This window comes from Mirounga angustirostris, unplaced genomic scaffold (genome assembly GCF_029215605.1).
Source record: "Mirounga angustirostris isolate CCGP_5_RB_7025 unplaced genomic scaffold, mMirAng1.0.hap1 SCAF_5, whole genome shotgun sequence".
Classification (NCBI taxonomy): domain Eukaryota; kingdom Metazoa; phylum Chordata; class Mammalia; order Carnivora; family Phocidae; genus Mirounga; species Mirounga angustirostris.
In genome coordinates, this window is record NW_026991713.1 from 162,525,523 (window position 1) to 162,542,957 (window position 17,435).

The following is a 17,435-nucleotide window of genomic DNA, read 5'->3' on the forward strand; positions in this document are numbered from 1 at the left end:
CATACCACCCTCGGTGACTGGTAAAACCATCAGTCTAGAAATGCGAGCTGGATGCTGGGACATCATCCTCGATGCCTTTGTCTTCATCATGCCTCAACAGGTCCTGAGATGTACCCTCTAAATAAATACCTCCCTAATTCATTCACTTCTCCCCAGTCTCACTACCACCAGTCCTCTCCAGATCACCGTCACCTTTACCCTGGACCACTGTGTCATCTGTGTGGGTTCTCCACCACCACCATGCCCGCCCCCCCAGCAGCCACAGGGAGCTTTTCAAACCCCACATTGACGTCCACTTGCTCTTAGGATCAAATCAAAACCCTTTACCTATTGGCATGGCCTGGTGCCTGCTAGCCTTATCTCAGAGCAGCAGAGAGGATCCCTGCCCCAGAAGACATCACAGGGGACTTTCCACCTGAGATATCCTGTAATTCAGGCCCCTGGTCACTTATAGCCCTTCGTGTCACTTGATACAGTGACACTTGAGTGACACAGACCTGAAGGAATTGAGTGGCAAGCGGTGTTGCAACCTGGGGCAAGAGTGTTCCAGATAAAAGACCAGGAAGTGCAAAGACCCTTGAGGAACAAGACAAGTTGAATATATTTCCCCACATACTTGTTGGCAGTTTGTTTTTCTTTATTTTGGAATTGCCATTCCACGGTCTTTGCTGTTTGTCCTATGGGGCTCAGGGTCCATCTCTTTCTGATTTGTAAGAGCTGATTTTGTAGTAAGAATACTAACCTTATTCTGTCATTTGGATCGTATGCTTTAAAAATAGTTGGCCATTTGTTGGGGCGCCTGGGTGGCTCAGTCGGTTAAGCGTCTGCCTTCGGCTCAGGTCATGATCCCATCCCTGCATTGGACTCCCTGCTCAGGGTCCTGGGATGGAGCCCCGAATCGAGCTCCCTGCTCAGCAGGGAGCCTGCTTCTCCCTCTATCCCTTCCCCCTGCTCGTGCTCTCTCTCTCACACAAATAAATAAATAAAATCTTTTAAAAAAAAAGCATCTGCCTTCAGCTCAGGTCATATCCCAGGGTCCTGGGAGCGATCCCTGCATTGGACTCCCTGCTCAGCGGGAAGCCTGCTTCTCCTTCTCCCTGCTCTTGTGCACTCTGTCTCTCTCACTCTGTCTCTCCCTCTCAAATAAATAAGTAAAATCTTTGAAAATAATAATAATAAAAATAAATAAAAACAGGTGGCCATTTGTGTTTATTTTGTTTGTGGTAGTTTTTTTTTTTAAGATTTTATTTATTTATTTGACAGAGAGAGAGACAGCTAGAGAGGGAACACAAGCAGGGGGAGTGAGAGAGGGAACACAAGCAGGGGGAGTGGGAGACAGAGAAGCAGGCTTCCTGCTGAGCAGGGCGCCCAATGCGGGGCTCGATCCCAGGACTCTGGGATCATGACCTGAGCTGAAGGCAGATGCTTTAATGACTGAGCCACCCAGGCGCCCCATATTTGTGGTAGTTCTTACTGTGTAGAAATTTTAACATTTTTTATAGTCAAATTTATGATTTCTGAACTTGTTTTCTCGCCAGCAGGACACTTCCCCATTGAGATTTTTTTTTAATTCATTCATATTTTCTCCTAATTTTTTTATAGTTTTAGTTTGAAGTTTGAAACCCTTGATCTATCTGGTGTTTCCTATGCTTTGAAGAGTGAAGTACCCTTGAGGTGCCTGGGTGCTCAGTCGTTAAGCGTCTCTGCCTTTGGCCCAGGTCATGATTCCAGGGTCCTGGGATCGGGTCCCACATTGGTATCCCTGCTCAGCGGGAAGCCTGCTTCTCCCTCTCCCACTCCCCCTGCTTGTGTTCCCTCTCTCGCTGTCTCTCCCTTTGTCAAATAAATAAATAAAATCTTTTTTAAAAATAAAAATAAAGAGTGAAGTATCCAGTGAGTAGGGATCTGGATTTATCTTTTTTCAAAGAAAACAGAAAAGAAAGAAAATAGAATAGCCCATCTTTTCCTCACTAATTTGAAATGCCCTCATGCCAGATATTAAGCTCAAACCTACCTCTTTACACTCGCTCTGCAATGCGGAGGGCAGGGTTCTACAAACCAGCTTTCTTCTGGGTCAGCGCCCTGTGTACACTCTGCCCATAGGGGGCGCTAGAGATAGACTTTGAGGCTAAAGGATGAGAAGGACCTTCCTGTCCCTGGGGCTAGGACCCAGGGGCTATGGTGATGCTAAGGGGTGGCTTGTGGGGCTTTAGCCCTCCTACCTCTTCATCAGATCCCCGCAATCCCAAATAAGCATATTCTAAAATCAGCAGTACCCCTGCCCTCCATTGTTGCCACAAAACGAACACCTCTTCCTCTTCCTCTTTCTCTTTGAATCAGATTGCCCTCCCAAAGATGTCTACAGAGAAATTCTAGAACTGATCTTACTTGGGTTCAGAAGGAGAGATCAACAAGGCCGTAGGGTGCTGCTGTCCCACACCCGAGACCCGCCTCACTGAGATCGACGACACACAGCTCACCCAGCCCGTGAAACTTGTCTTTGCAAAGCGGAGCCCACATAGGGGTTGACTCAGAGATAGCAATCCCAGCCCCTCACTCTCCGGTTCCTCCTCCCAGCCACGTCCCACTCCGGAAGAAGGACCCAGGCCTCAAGGCAAAGTCCCCTGGTGCCAGGGGTCAACCCATCATAACACAGGATCATGAGGCAGGAGCTCTCTTGTTGGCATCTGTTGCAGGGCTGCAGTATGCAGGGGAGGGGTTCTATTTTGTGTAACTCCCCAAGGGCAGACTTAGGGCTCAAGGGCGGAAGGCATGGGGCCCTTCCCATTGCCAGCAGCCGTCTTGGGAAGGAGTGAGTGAATTCCCCATCCCTGATCCTTTGCCCGGAGTGCGTTCCCTCCAGTATTAACATGACTCACCACTCATCTCCTTCAGCTGTCACTCAAGTGTCACTGTATCAGTGAGTCCATCTGTGACCGCCTTATCTAAAATTGCAAACCTCCCACTCCATCCCTCTTCCTTGCTTCACTTCCTTAGCACTCATCATCATATATTTTATTAATTTATCTTGCCTATTATCTGTCTCCCACCACTGGAATATAAACTCCACACAGGCAGGGATTTTTATGTTTTGTTCATTACTGAATTCTTCGTGTCTAAAACAGTGCCTGGCACATAATAGACGCTCAACAAATATTTGTTGAACAAATTCCTCCCAACCACCTTAGAGACACTTAGAGGTATTGTTTTTATTCCCATTTCACAGAAAATGAGGCAGATGAAACAACTGGCCTTAGCAGCAGCCACGGGTTTCCAGTCCAGACATGCTATGGCCAGCGCCCCTGCCCCTATTTCTACACTATATTGAGGTTACAAAATGCTTATTGCAGCATTGCCTGGAACAGAGGAAGCCTGGAAACAACCTAATTTCCCATCAGTAGGGGGGCAGTTAAATAAATTACAATACTAGGCATCCTGTAATAGCCTATAAAACCAAACTATAAACAAATTTGGAACAATCTCCAAGATATCGGTGAGTAAAAAAATAGCAGGATGCAAAACAGTGCATTGCATGTGCTCTTGTCCATAAAAAATAAACAGGATAATCATACGCACATTGGTCGGATATGCAGAGAAAAGTTCTAATGGATACTATAGAAATGGTTGACAAGGCAAAAGGGAAGTTTGGGGGTCTCTAGTAAGAGGAAGGCTTTGCATTCCATTTTGTATTGTTGGGATTTTAAATCATGAGCATGATTTACTTTTTTTCAGCATCGTAAATCTTCCACATTGTTTAAAACTCAAAAAAAGCTACAAGGCTTATATAAAAAATTGGCAGTCCCTTATCCCATCTCTTTGTACTGCAGGTCTTTTCCTAAAGGCAACAACTTCAACTCTTTTAGCTATTCCTTCTGTTTGCTATTCTCTTTCTAAGTCAGGGTTTCTCAAACTTTAAGGAGCACGTGAAACACTTGGGATCTTGTTAAAATATACATTCTGATTCAGCAGGTCTGTGTTGGGTTCCAACATTTTGCATTTCTAACAAGGTCCCAGGTGATGCTGATGCTGCTGGTCCATGGATCATTCTTTAAATGGCAGGATTCTAAATAACATGCTAATACACCTAGTTCTTGATTTTTCTGCTTTTGATCTTACTTCCTAATATAGAAAATGAAAATTTAGTTCTCTTACACCCTCACCCCAGCCTCTCCCACACACATGCATCCTGTCCTCATCCTCCTAATATAGTTATATACCTTTTTGGTTAAAATAATTTTTTAGTATTTAGTAGATAATATTCACAGCTCAGCCACATAGTACGCTATGATTATATTTCCCTTATTGTGCAACTTTTTGTTTTCCCTGGAGTTAATAATTGCTTTATTTTTTCCTTTCATCTTTATTAATGCATTCTCAAACTCTCCTGACAAAACTGAAAATCTATTCTTGATAGATTCAAACACGTCATATGCTCTAAATCTCAGAGCCTCTGTCTTCTTAGTCCAATATAGATTGGTTATTCCATATTTTTTTTTATTTTTTTAAGATTTTTTATTTATTTATTGAGAGAGAGAGAGAATGATAGAGAGAGAGCATGAGAGGGAGGAGGGTCAGAGGGAGAAGCAGACTCCCTGCTCAGCAGGGAGCCTGATGCGGGACTCGCTCCCAGGACTCCAGGATCATGACCTGAGCCGAAGGCAGTCACTTAACCAACTGAACCACACAGGTGCCCAGTTATTCCATATGTTTCCTCAATTAAAAAGACCAAGAAATAGACTGGTAAACCGAGTTTGTGGCAGGAAACAGAAAGGAGTGTTGTTCCTCGGTTATAAATTAGGACTTAATGACTGTTCATTGTATCCTAATCTCCCTTATTCCTTTTAGCAATACTTCACCCCGTCCCGTTTTTGGCTATACATATTGGGCTGTGCTGATAGACGCTGAATTTCCCAGGCTCCTTTCAAGCTGGTGGACTAAATACTTGCTGACAATATGAGTAGATGTGAGGAATGGCACTTCTGCATCACTCTATCTTTCTTCCCTCTTGAGGACTAAAACGTGAATAGGGTGCTCATAAGCCAGCTTCAGCCAAGAGGATCACCTACCTCTGGACTGTTACCTGAAGAGAAATAAAATTCCACCTCATGATAACCTTGGACCAGACCTGGACTGACACAAAACTTTTCCCCTGTGATGTAATTCACATGCTCCTCTGGGAAGACACTGGCATTCTCAACAGAATGCTTGAACAACATTCCCATAAATTTTAATTCAAGTAAGACCTCTTCTAGGAAGTGAGCTTCCTATCCACTCAGCTGTCAGTCCGTCAGTGCCACTAATGTTCCAGAATCAGACATTTTATTTTCTTGTGTCCAACAATGAATATCTAACCATTCTCTTCCCTATAAAAGGGAAAGGACTCTTTGAACCAAGTTGGTCATAAGCCTCTTTCCTCATGGCAAACTTGCAATAAAACTTCGGCATATACTCCTAATTAACTTATCAGAAGACTTGTTTGAGCTGCTGTAAATGTGGGGCCTCTTTGTTACCGTGGCTTAGCTGTACCCTAATTAAGAGGGAGAGAAGAGCCATCGCCTACCCACCCCCACTGGGCAGAGAATCCCCCACAAGTGGGACCCTTTCCTCTCTGGGCCTGTCTGGGTCCCCACGTGCACTGTGCAGTGCATGGCCTGGCCTAGAGCATGCACCCGGCGACTACTGAATTTGAAATTAAAATGGGAGCTAGTGGTGCTCATATTTGCTTCTTCACCAGACTGGGAGTTTCATCCCAGTGATCATGCAGGTCTTGAGTGAAGGACTTTGAAAAACAGCCATGCTCAGTGTGCCAAAGGGGGAGGTGTTTTGTCCAAGCTTCAAAGAGCCCTGGGAGAGAGGGCTGGCCCAGGAGATGGAACTTAACTGACCAGTTACTGTTGCCAGGCATTTTATATGCTTTGATTCATGTAATCCTCCTGAGAGCCCACAAGGTGGGTATTTGTTGTTGTTGTTTTTTAAAGAATTTTTATTTAGTTATTTGACACAGAGAGAGAGAGAGAGAGCACAAGCAGGGAAAGCGGCAGACAGAGGGAGAGGGAGAAGCAGGCTCCCCGCCGAGCAAGAAGCCAGATGCAGGGCTCGATCCCAGGACCCCAGGATCACGACCTGAGGCAAAGGCAGTCACCCAACCAAATGAGCCACCCAGGTGTCCCCAAGGTGGGGATTTGGAGTAAACCTCAGCAGTTTTTGCCTGCCCATCATCCATGGGCCATGAAAGGGAACAGGGAAATGAATAAAAACCGGGAGGGGCCCAGCGTGGACCAAGAACAATAATGTGTCATGAACTAAAGAGATGGATTAACTCTCTTATTAGAGTTCTGCACACCTGAGTCCTAAATGGAAAATAAGGGGATGTCGGGGAACGTCCTCTAGGGCTTGGCTGGGGCCTGGGTGAGGCCTCGCAGTCACCATTCTCCACATCCTGGTCCCTGGGTTCCGGAGGGCCATGGCGCTAAGCTAGGAACCCAGCAGATAGCCCCTGCCCATGGCCTGAGTGTTTCCAATTAGCCAGGCATGGGCCCTGGGTCCCTGGGGAAAGGCCTGGGTTCCTTTTTTGGAGGCTCATTGTGTTCTGGAAACATTAAGAAATGCCAAAATCGGGGCGCCTGGGTGGCTCAGTCGTTAAGCGTCTGCCTTCGGCTCAGGTCACGATCCCAGAGCCCTGGGATCGAGCCCGGCATCGGGCTCCCTGCTCAGCGGGAGGCCTGCTTCTCCCTCTCCCACTCCCCCTGCTTGTGTTCCCGCTCTCACTGTGTCTCTCTCTGTCAAATAAATAAATAAAATCTTTAAAAAAAAAAAAAAGAAATGCCAAAATCAGCCTTATGAAGACCGAAGAGTATCTTAAATGTTTACACTTGCCTAATAAACACTTTTAACACACACACAAATACGGTGCAATACAGTTGTTCCGTTCACAAGATAATTACAGGATTCATAAAGGATATTGACTCAGGGAACCCCATGGGATGCTGTGGGGAGGATGTGGTCTGAGATGGGACACAAAGACATGCTCTTAATGTCCCATGAATGTTCCAGGTCCTCAGTCCCTTCAGGGAAATTGTCATGCCTGAATATATAACTGCACGTATAAATCATATCAGAAGCTTACACTGAAGTCTCTTAGGGAATGTGAGGCCTGGACCAGATTTCGCCCATGCCCTAGGCAGGTGTGTGAGCCTGGCCTGAGCCCAGGAGGATGACTGGGGCTGACCCTGAGTTCTAGGCAGGAGAAGGCTCCCCCAGACTGCCAACACAGGAACCAAGGACTGCAGGTCTAACTCCAGCACCCACAAGCTGGTGGGCTGCCTCAGTTGGCATGTTTCTGGCGCATGGGTCTGGCAGAGGGACCATCCGTCTTGGAGCAGGGAGCAAATAAATGGCTGAGATTTAAGGACTCAGACCTGCCAAGATGCTTGGGGCAGAGTTGGAGCTGCCTAGTGTCCCTAATCTTTCCTCCCCGGCTGGAATCAGAAGAAGGTAGGGGTAAGAGAGAGAAAGGTGGGGTCTCAGACCCCTACAGACTTGGTCTGAGCTTCCAACCCCCACCCCCAAGCCCAAGAGCCAGGCCCAGTCACCCAAACAGGAGACAGACAAAGCTTCACAGCCACTGAGAATTAAAACCTATTGATTTTCCCCATTAGCTAGAGAACACCATCAGAGTGCATTAAAACCAGGCAAAGCACCAGCATCGTGAATAATTAACATCCACAAATGACAACACATGGGGCCCAGGGGAGGGGGCACAGGGAGCCTGGAGGCTTGCGACACCCTGACCCCTTCTGACTCCCACCCGAGGGAGCCAAAGCCTGGCCTGGCCTGGCCTTCCCTCCTCCTCCTCCCCCCTGAATCTCCACGCTCCTTCCTGCCCCCTCCCCTTTCCTCTCCTTTCCTCAAGGAAACACCAAGTCTCCAAGGCAAGCGGCCCAGGCAGACAAGGAGCAGAGAAGATAGAGCACTGAGACGAGAGTCCAGGTGCCCGTCTCTGCTGTGTGTCACTGCGTGACCCCAGGGGAGTCTGCCCCTTTCTGAGCTCATTCCCTCCTCTGTGGAGTGTTGGGGTTGGGTTAGCGTGCTTCTAGCTAAGTCTATAGGTTTGTGGTTCCTGAGAGGGACAGTGACTGATGCAAGGCATCCAGCAGGGACTGTAGCAGAGCCCGCACTAGAACCTGGGGCCCCTAGGCCAACCCCCCTCCAGCCATACTAAGGGACACCTTTGCACAAATCAGAAATAAGTCCCCCTCTATGGACAGATTCAAAAAGGCACCCCTGTAGGTAGACTGATGTTAGGAAGGCGCTCTTCGGGCTGACCAGTTAGCAAAATGTGACCACACACACACACACACCCCACACTGTCACAGGGCTAAAGACGCAAAGCTTGGCAGAGCAGAGGTAGGGCTGGATATCAGCCCCCCACTCACCCTCTGCCAGGCTGCCCCGTGCACTGTGCGCAGCCTAAACACTCCATGTGGGGGCTGTGTCCCCAGCCCCCACCTTCTCTTAGCCAAGGAGGAGCAGATCTGTCCTTCCAGCCAGTGGAATTCAGTTCAACAAATATAGATGTTTCCTTCCAAGCTTCTCCGCCCTCGTCCGCCTCCTCAGCCCCTCAGCGGACCCAAGTTCCTGTTCCGTCCTCCTCCCATCCATCCTTCGGCCTCGGAGTCCTGGGAGAGGCACCTCTGCAGTGACTACTTGCTACAGCCCTGACCGCATCACCTCCGTCTGCTGCCTTGCACCTCACCGTCCGGCCCGCATCTACTCCGCTCTCTCTACTCCTGAGCCCCGGGAAAAACTCTGCTCACTCCTTAAAACCCAGCTTGAAGACCTGTTCCTCCACTCGTCCCTGTCTTCCTCAGACAAGCCAGCTGTTTCTTAACTCTGGGCCTTTGCCCCTACTGACCCCTCTTCCTGGACAGTCTCCCTCCAGATCTTCCGGCCTCTGCTCCCTCCTCCTCCTGCTGCTGGTGGCAGCTCTAAGGTCACCTCCCCTGGAGGTCCTCCCTGAGCACCCTATCAAACCGCCTGCCCATCTTCAGCCTCTCTCACATCTCCCTGCTTTATTTTTTCATAGCCCTTTTCACACTCGGAATTTATGTGTCCTCCGTTGATTGGCGTTTCCAGGGCCACTGCGAATGGTTGTGTGCGCTCTAAGTTGCAAAGGAGGTGAGTGGGGCTGGAACCCAGGCTGTGATGGACACTCGGCGCTGCTGTTCGAGGGCTGCACCTGCCTACACTGTCACCCTGTACGTGAGCTGGGACCCCACCGGCCTCCCGCTGTGACATGCAAGGCCCCCCCGAGGCAGGAGCAGTGTCTGCCCTCTCCATTGCGGGGTGCCCAGCGCCCAGCACGGTGCCTGGCACATAGATGCTTCCAACATTTCTCAAGCAAGCGAATTCTATCTGGGTTCCCTCACTCCCACCCAATTCTCACACTCCTCAATTGGATGTATGACTGCATGTAACCGATCTCTGGGTCCCACGGGGGGTGGGGGGGTGTCCAGTCAGGGAAGGAAGCCAGTCAGGGAACCGGACCCAGAGTCAGCGACGGGGACTGTTCAGGGAATGCGGTGGGAGGATCCAGGGGCTTGAGGGGTGGACGTGTGAGTGGAGGCGTCCAGCAGATGCTCTCTGGAGCTCAGAGCCCCGTCTGTCGCAGGGGTGTTGTCCCGAGCCCCCCAGTCCTACCTGGCTCCCTGGAGGTGCTTATGGAGGGTTGAGGTGGCCCAGGCACTCTGACCACGATCCCGACGCCCAGTGCTCCTCGGAGCCAGCTGGGCAGGCGGTGGCATCTCAGGGTCCCACGGAGCTGGGGCCGGACCTGAGGCGCCGCCCTTCCCTCCGCTCCCTGCAGCCGCTGCCAGCCCCGCCGGCCTTCCCAGCTCCGGCAGGGAAGGAGTTAAGCTCCAGGCTTCGCAGCGTGAATGTAGAGCTATTAATACCCACAGCCAAGCGGTCTGCCAGAGCAGCCACGGAGTCCAGGGATCAGGCAGCCCGGGGAGCAGGCGGCCGGGGGAGCAAGCTCGGCCAAGCCAGAGCCAGGACTCCGAGGGCCCGAACTTTTCTTGGGGGACGGCGTGGGCGCGGTGCCAGCTTCACCCACCTTTGAGCTTCAGGTCCTGACCCTCTCTCCTGGAGGCCACCCACGCCAGCCACCCCAGGAGGGCAGAACAAACTTTCTTAGGGGAAACCACCTCTGCCGCCCGCCGTGCTGGCCGGACAGGGAGGAGCAGACGTCCAGACGGACAGATGAGCGGATGGACAGCGCATCTGCGAGCCTGCCCTCCCAGTCCCCACTCTGACTGGCCGCCGCAGAGTGGGCAGCCAGGGGGCCTAGGTCTCCGCCAGGGGCAGCCAGGGGCCCTGCTGGACCTTGGTCTACCAGCCAGCGACCTCTGAGGGCGGGCGGCTCCCTGGAAGCCGCTTCCCAGGACCCAGCCCCGTGGGCCAGGACAGGAGTCCCCATCAGACAGAGCCACAGGCTCTTCTCCCCGCCGAGGCCACGGGGAACCTGAGTGAAAAGGCAGAGGCGGCAGGTGGGCAGGCGCGGGGCCCCGAGGCCAACCGGCTGCTGACCCTGGAGCGCTCTGGCTCGGACACCCCTGCCCAGGCCAGGGACGATGCGGCCGAGGCCCCCAGCAGCCACCCCTGCCCCGTCCTGGAACTCCCTCCAGCCTGGCCTCTGGGCTGTGGAGCAGAAGATGGGCCAGCCTTCTGCTTCGTGTGCTTCCACAGGGAGGAGGAGGAGGAGATGCTGAAAGAGGTCCCACCGCAGAGGTCAGTGGCCCGGGGGAGGGGGGTGGGGGGGTGGGCGGGCTGAGGGCACAGGGCTCAGACCCGGGGCCCTTCTCTGTCGGTCCTCTGCTTACCACTCACGGCCACCTCCACGAGTCAGACTCTCAGACACCCGGCCCGCACCGCAGCTTCCTGCCTGGCTCTCCCATTCTGGTCCCATGGGGCCTTCCCCGTCCTCTCCTGTTGTGCTGCTCACGCCCACCCTGCTCAGAGCCCTCCATGGCCCTCCACCCCCCACCCCCACCCCGGGATGAAGTCGGCACTCGGCTGGGCGTTCAAGGCCTGCGTGATTGGGCTGACCCCACCCACCTCACTGTGCTCTGCTCCCCTATATTCACCCCCAGTGAAACTGCCCAGACCTCCCTTTCCCTGGTCCATCCAGGCTCAGCGGCAATGTCTCCTCCTCCAGGAAGCCCTCCAGGAAGGCCCCGCCCCACTCTGAGCTGAGAGCCACCTTTCCTCCCTGCACTGCATTGACACCTAATCATGTTCAGTCTTTGTTGAATTACTCAGTGGAAAATGTCTGCGTGTATATATGCTCAAGTGTGTGTGTGTGTGTGTGTGTAAAAGGGAGAGAACAGTGACAGGGTGGGAATGTAGGTTTGTGCGGCTGTGTGATTGAGCATTGTGGGGGTGACTGTGAATGTGCATACGTGTTCGTGGGAGTGGGTGCAAGTCCTACCGTACCTATGTAGGTGAGGGTTCATGCCCCAGGGGCCATTGTCCCTTTTGCCAGCTCTCCCCACCCCCACCTGCAGGGAAACCCAGGCTCCAGCCAAGTGCATTACCCAAGCTGTGACCACAGGCTCCGGGAATGGATGGCAAGTCTGCAGGGGACACAGGGGTCACCTCTGCTCCAGCCCAGCCTGCCCATGCCTCCATCACTGCCTGAGTCAGCACTACCCTGGGTGGGGAGAAAGTCAGGCTGAGGGCTGACCCGGGTGCCCCTTCCAGGCCCCTTTCAGGAGGGTGGGGGGTGGGGGTTCCTGCAGCCTGGACCAGCTTCCTCCCTGAATTTCTCTGTTGGACCCCCAGTCTATAAATTTCCCTCTGTGGGCCTCTGTCTCATCTGTGGAATGGGGAGAAAGCTCCTGCCGTGGTTGTCAGTTCATCACTCAGCAGTGACTGACCCCCCCCCCCAGAGCACCAGGGCCCTCACCTTCACAGGGTCACAGCCTGCCAGGAGAGACAGACAAGCAAACATGAGTTTGGCAGAGTGATGGGCACCCGGACGGGCGTGGGTGCACTGTGCTCAGGGAATCGGATGGGAAGATGGACAACTTGTGCCTGCAGGGGCCCTAGGAGGCCTGCCACGTCTGTCTTACTGTCCCGGTCCTCCCCCAGGTGGTGAGTGACATTGAAGAAGCATCACAGGGAGTGGGGACAGCAGGAGCAAAGGCCTGGTGGTATGAGAAAGAAATTGTAGGAGGATGGAGGGAGATGAGGCTGGCGGGGTCCAGAAGGGCCAGGTCACAAGGCGCCTTGACTGCCGAGCAAAGGACTTAATCCATCAGTGGTGGAGTGAGCAATGGGGAGGGCCAAAGCAGGAGACTCAGTGCGACTATCCGTGCGTCCCAAAGCAATGGGCTCCTGAGAGAAGCATTATTCTCATAGTAGGGGCTTAAAATGCTTGTTGCATGAATGAAGATGGCATGGGGACATAGGATACCAGAATCATCTGAGTGGATTGTCAAAAAATACACACTCCTGGGACACCTGGGTGGCTCGGTCCATTAAGCGTCTGCCTTCAGCTCAGGTCATGATCCCGGGGTCCTGGGATCCAGCCCAGAGTCCGGCTCCCTGCTCAGTGGGCAGCCTACTTCTCCCTTTCCCTCTGCCCCTCCCCTCCTCCCCCTGCCATGGGGGATGCCCCTCTGCCTCCTGCCCTGGGGATACAGTGGCCTGAAAGTCTTCTTTTCAGCTGGTGGGCGCTGGCCCTTTAAGGCCCAGAGAGGGGACACCACCAGGCTGGCCGACAGTGACCACAGGTGCCAGGTGGTGAAGCTAAAAATACTGAGTGATGTGGACACTCAGGCTGCAGGCTGGGGCGGGTGGGAGGGAAGGCTCTGGAATCTTTCTTTCCTACCGTAGGAGGGGCAAGTGAGCAGTGATGTTTGGTAGGGTCCCCTTAGGGGCTGAGAGAAAGTGTCCCCCACCCACACCGCTCTCAGCCCTCCTCCAGCCCCTGGAAGGCACCAAGATTCACTCCCAGTAGCCACTGCCATACTCAGTGAGGACAAGAAGGCACACACCGGACCGACTGCACGCAGGCGACATGCTGTAATTGAGGTGTGAGCATGGAGAGCCCGGGGCTTCTGTTGGGGATGATGCAAGACATCTGCATTGGATGAAGGCTTGTCACCCGCAGTATTGCTTCCCAGCCACCTACCTCTGGCACTTTGATGTATTAATTAAGGCGACGTCAGCTGTCGTAACAAATAAGCCTGGGAATCACTGTGGTTTGACACAGTAGAGCCTACGTCTTGCCTCTGCAAAGTTCTAGGGGGGTTGCGGTGTCGGGGAGACTCTTCCCCTGCTCAGTCTTTCGGGGACCCAGGCTCCTCCCACCTTGTGATGCAGTTGTCACCCAGGGCTTCAGAATCCACTGCTGGATTCTCTGCAACCACTGGTAGACAAAGAAGAAAGAGCACAGGAATTGCATGTGAGGTTTTACGAGCCAAAGCTGGAAGTGGCCTACTTTACCTCGTCCACACTTATTGGCCAGAACGGCTAATTGCAAAACAAAACAAAACAAAACAAAACAAAAACCCTGGGAAATGTAGTCCAACTGTGACAAGTTCCTAGGGCTGTAAAAATGAAATATTTGAAATATGTGAAAGCACCTGGCACATAACAGGTGCCCAGTGTGTCCGTCTGTCCATTCATTCATTCATTCCACAAAGTTAACTTGAGACTGGAAGGTGAAAACACCATCTGTGTGCATGTGGGGCTTGTAGCCAATGTGGGAGCCAAAGAAAACATAAGTAAACAAATAAATATGATCGAAACCCACTGTTAAGGAAATAACCAGAGGGATGGTGGGGAAGACACCACTTCTGCATAAGGTGAATAGGGGAGGTGGGGATATTTCATCTGAGAGCTAAAGAATGAGAAGGAGCTGGGCAGAGTGGGGGTAAGAGCATCCCAGGCCTGAAAAACAGACGTGCAAAGGCCCAGGGGCAGACGAGAGTTTGGCCAGCATGGCTCACATAGAGTACATAGTGGGGAGAGTGGCATGAGGTGAGGAACAGGCTAATTTACAGAGTGGACACAGGGTACCAGTGTGGAGGTCATGTGAAGATAGAAGGGCCATGGCGGTGGCCTGGACCAAGGTGGGCCTTGGAGATGGGGAAGCAGATGTCTCCTAGGTATATTTAGGAGACGGAATTTGCTGATGGGCTAAAGGAAGAAGGGAATGGAGGATGAATCTGAGGTTTCTGGGTGGGGGAAACACATGGATGATGGGAAGGCTCAGGGGAGGGAAGGTGCGGTGAGAAACTCAAGAATTCTGCCACGGATGTTTTCAACTGCCACAGAGAAGCCCTTGAGCTGGCCAAGAAACAATGATGTCAAGTGGGGGCTTGATCCTGAAAGTCTGGGGCTCAAAGGGGGAGACCCTTGGCTGGTGATAGACTGTCAGAGACATCAGCAGCCAAGAGAAGAGCATCTCCAGGAGAAGGGAGAGCAGACAACTGGCCTCAAAGATGCCAAACAATCAAGGGAAGAGAGAACGAATTTGGCAACACAGAGGTTGAAAGTGACTTGGAGAAGAGACGTTTCATGAAGGGTTGGAGACAGAAGCAGGTGTGAGTGGAGCCGGCTGGTTAGGATGCAGAATGAACACAACACATTTAACTTCTCTGAAACCCCATCGAAAGGAAGGAAGCGAGTGAATGCTTTAAGGTATGCATTTGAGTCCTGGGTTTGCTGCCGTAACAAATTACTGCAAACTTGGTTGCTTAAGACCAGACAAATGTATTATCTTACAGACTGTACGTCGGAAGTCCAGCGCAGGTCTCACTGGGCTCAAACCAAGGTGTCGACAAGGCTGCCCGAGGAAGCTCTTTCTGGAAGAACTTTCTGGAAGTTCTAGAAGAGAATCCCTTTCCTAGTCTTTTCCGAGGTGCCCTTTTCCAGAGGGCACCTGCACTCCTTGGCTTGTGGCTCCTTCGCTCCCTCCCTCCCACCAGCAGGTAGCATGATAGCATCTCTCTGATCACAGCTGGGAAAGAAACGTTTTCTGCTTTTTATGCTTCATGTGCTTAGATTGGGCTCACCTGAATAATCCAGGATCCTCTCCCCACGTCAAGGTCCTTAACCTTAATCACATCGGCAAAGTCCCCTTGTGCCAGGTAAGGTAACCTACTCACAGGCTCTGGGCATTAGGACACAGACATTGGGGGCATTATTCTGCCCAGGACAGTATGAATCTGCAAGAACTGATACATTTCACAGCAGACAACAACGACAAAATTTTGAATCTGGATGGCAGATGAACGTGTGGTAAGTGATTTCCCAGCCAGATGATGATGCACCTGAAGCCAGCCCCAAACTGGGAGTGAGAGAAACAAGGAGCTCCACAGTTAACCACACAAAACCCCCAAAGCCTCCAGCTTTAGTGGGCTAAGTACTCCTGGAAGTGGGAGTAGAGCTGGGGCCCAAAACAGGAGGATTGGTGTAAGAAAGAAGGGCTTTAATCCTCAGATTTCCTTCTTCCCACAGCTGGGTGGCCGCCCCTCCCCCACCCTGACAAAGGCGGAACGTTTATTCTCCAGAGAGAATAAAACACAGGGTCTCCAAAAATACCCTGGAGTCTGATGGGCCAAGAAAAGAATACCTATGTAGACTGGCATCAGGGATTTCCCAGTGAAACAGCCCAGCCAGAATTCTCTAGAATGAACCCCCCCGAGCCAGCCAGCCCCCGACCCAACACAGAGCTACTCATCAGCTTGCTTTTATAAATTGTATTTTTATATTCTTTAATCAAGGCATCCTTAGAGTGGAATGCAAAGGCCTTAAGTGGTTGGTTTAATGAGTTTTAACAAATGTATACCTGTAACCCACACCTCAATCGAGATCTAGAACATTGCCATGTAAGGTAACACATTTGCAGGTCTCTTCACGCCCTGATCCATACCTGCCCCAACACACACACACACATGCAACCACGCTTCTATCAGCTCTTTAAATCTTTTAAGCATGAGCCAGGGACTGCCAACATTGGAGAAAAACCTGTAATATAAGAAGCAGAACAAAAACAGAAAGGGGCGCCAGCGTGGCTCAGTCATTAGCGTCTGCCTTCGATCAGGTTATGATCCCAGGGTCCTGGGATCGAGCCCTGCATTGGGCTCCCTGCTCAGCAGGAAGCCTGCATCTCCCTCTCCCACTCCCCCTCCTCATGTTCCCTCTCTCACTGTCTCTCTCTCTGTCAAATAAATAATAAAAATTTTAAAAAGAACAGAAAAACAAAATTTGGAGGAAACAGAATACACAAGGGAAAGAACACCTAAAAACAAAACGATTATGACTATATTCTGAAATTTAGAAAATACCTTGCAACTATGAAACAAACGCTAGATGCTATTTTGAAAGACAAAAACACTCTGAAAATGGACAAAACAAAAAAAAAAAGTTCTTAGAAATTAAGAATATCATCCGGAAATGAAAAATGTATTTAAAAGAGTTAGAACAGGGGTCAGCAAACTATGGCCCACAGGCCAAACCCAACCTGTCACCTGTTTTTCTTTTAAATAAAGTTTTATTGGAACACAGCCACACACACACACCTTTTTTTTTTTTTAACTATATCCTATGTACTATGGCTGCTTTCACATAAGCAGAGACCATATGGCCCTTAAGCCTCAAATATTTCCCACTGGGCCCTGAATTAAAAAAAATTGGCTGACCGCTGGATGAGAAGATAAAGAAAATTTTCAAAAAGTAGAACAAAAAAGTAAAAATACATGTGTAGATTTGGATCCTCCAGTCAACAGATGCTATGATACAGAGTTAGGAATGCAAGAAGTCCTGGGGGCTGATGCTTAGAAAAATAAAGGAAGAGGAAACAGGACTGGACAGGGAGAGTCTTCAGATTGCGATAGCCAACACCTGTGAAATGGATGCTGGAAGGAAACCGATCTAAGCAAAGGGCACCTGACCTGGAGGCAGATCGAACAAAATCTTGGCCAACCAGGAGGGGCTCCTGGAGCAAAGACTGTCCATCCGAGGAGCCCCATATTGGGTAGAAATGGCTAGGCCCTGGTGTCTCTGCTGAGCTCAGTCACTGGTTGGGGCTTCCCAAGAAGACCTTGGTCTTGACTCAAAGGCTGTGGCAGATCTCAAAAGCCCTGTAGTTGGAGGCTGTCGGCCACTTGCACCCCTCACGGCTGAGTGACAAGTTCTTCAAGAAGGTAGAACCCAGCAGGGCACCTCCAGGGCTGCCACTTTGTGGAAAGTAGGAAAGAAAGAGTAAGAAAATGAGAGGACCAGCACAGGAATCTCACACCCGAACAAAAGAGTTCCAGAAAGAGAAGAGAGGAAATAATCAATGAAATATTTCAAATATTTTTCAAAATGGAAAGACCTGAGTTTCTAGATCAGAAGTGCCCACTGCATGTCCAACCAAAGGA

At 51.0% G+C, this 17,435-nt stretch overlaps 1 protein-coding gene across 1 annotated transcript in view; it reads left to right on the top strand.

The window, feature by feature from the left end:
• Window positions 1-9,963: 9,963 nt before the first annotated feature.
• Window positions 9,964-17,435, top strand: part of SBK1 (SH3 domain binding kinase 1) — a 47,507-nt gene continuing 40,035 nt past the window's right edge. Inside the window, exon 1 of the mRNA XM_045875219.2 lies at window positions 9,964-10,788. Within this exon, the coding sequence (XP_045731175.1) occupies window positions 10,763-10,788 (26 nt within the window). The 5' untranslated portion in view covers window positions 9,964-10,762. The remainder of the gene's footprint in view (window positions 10,789-17,435) is intronic.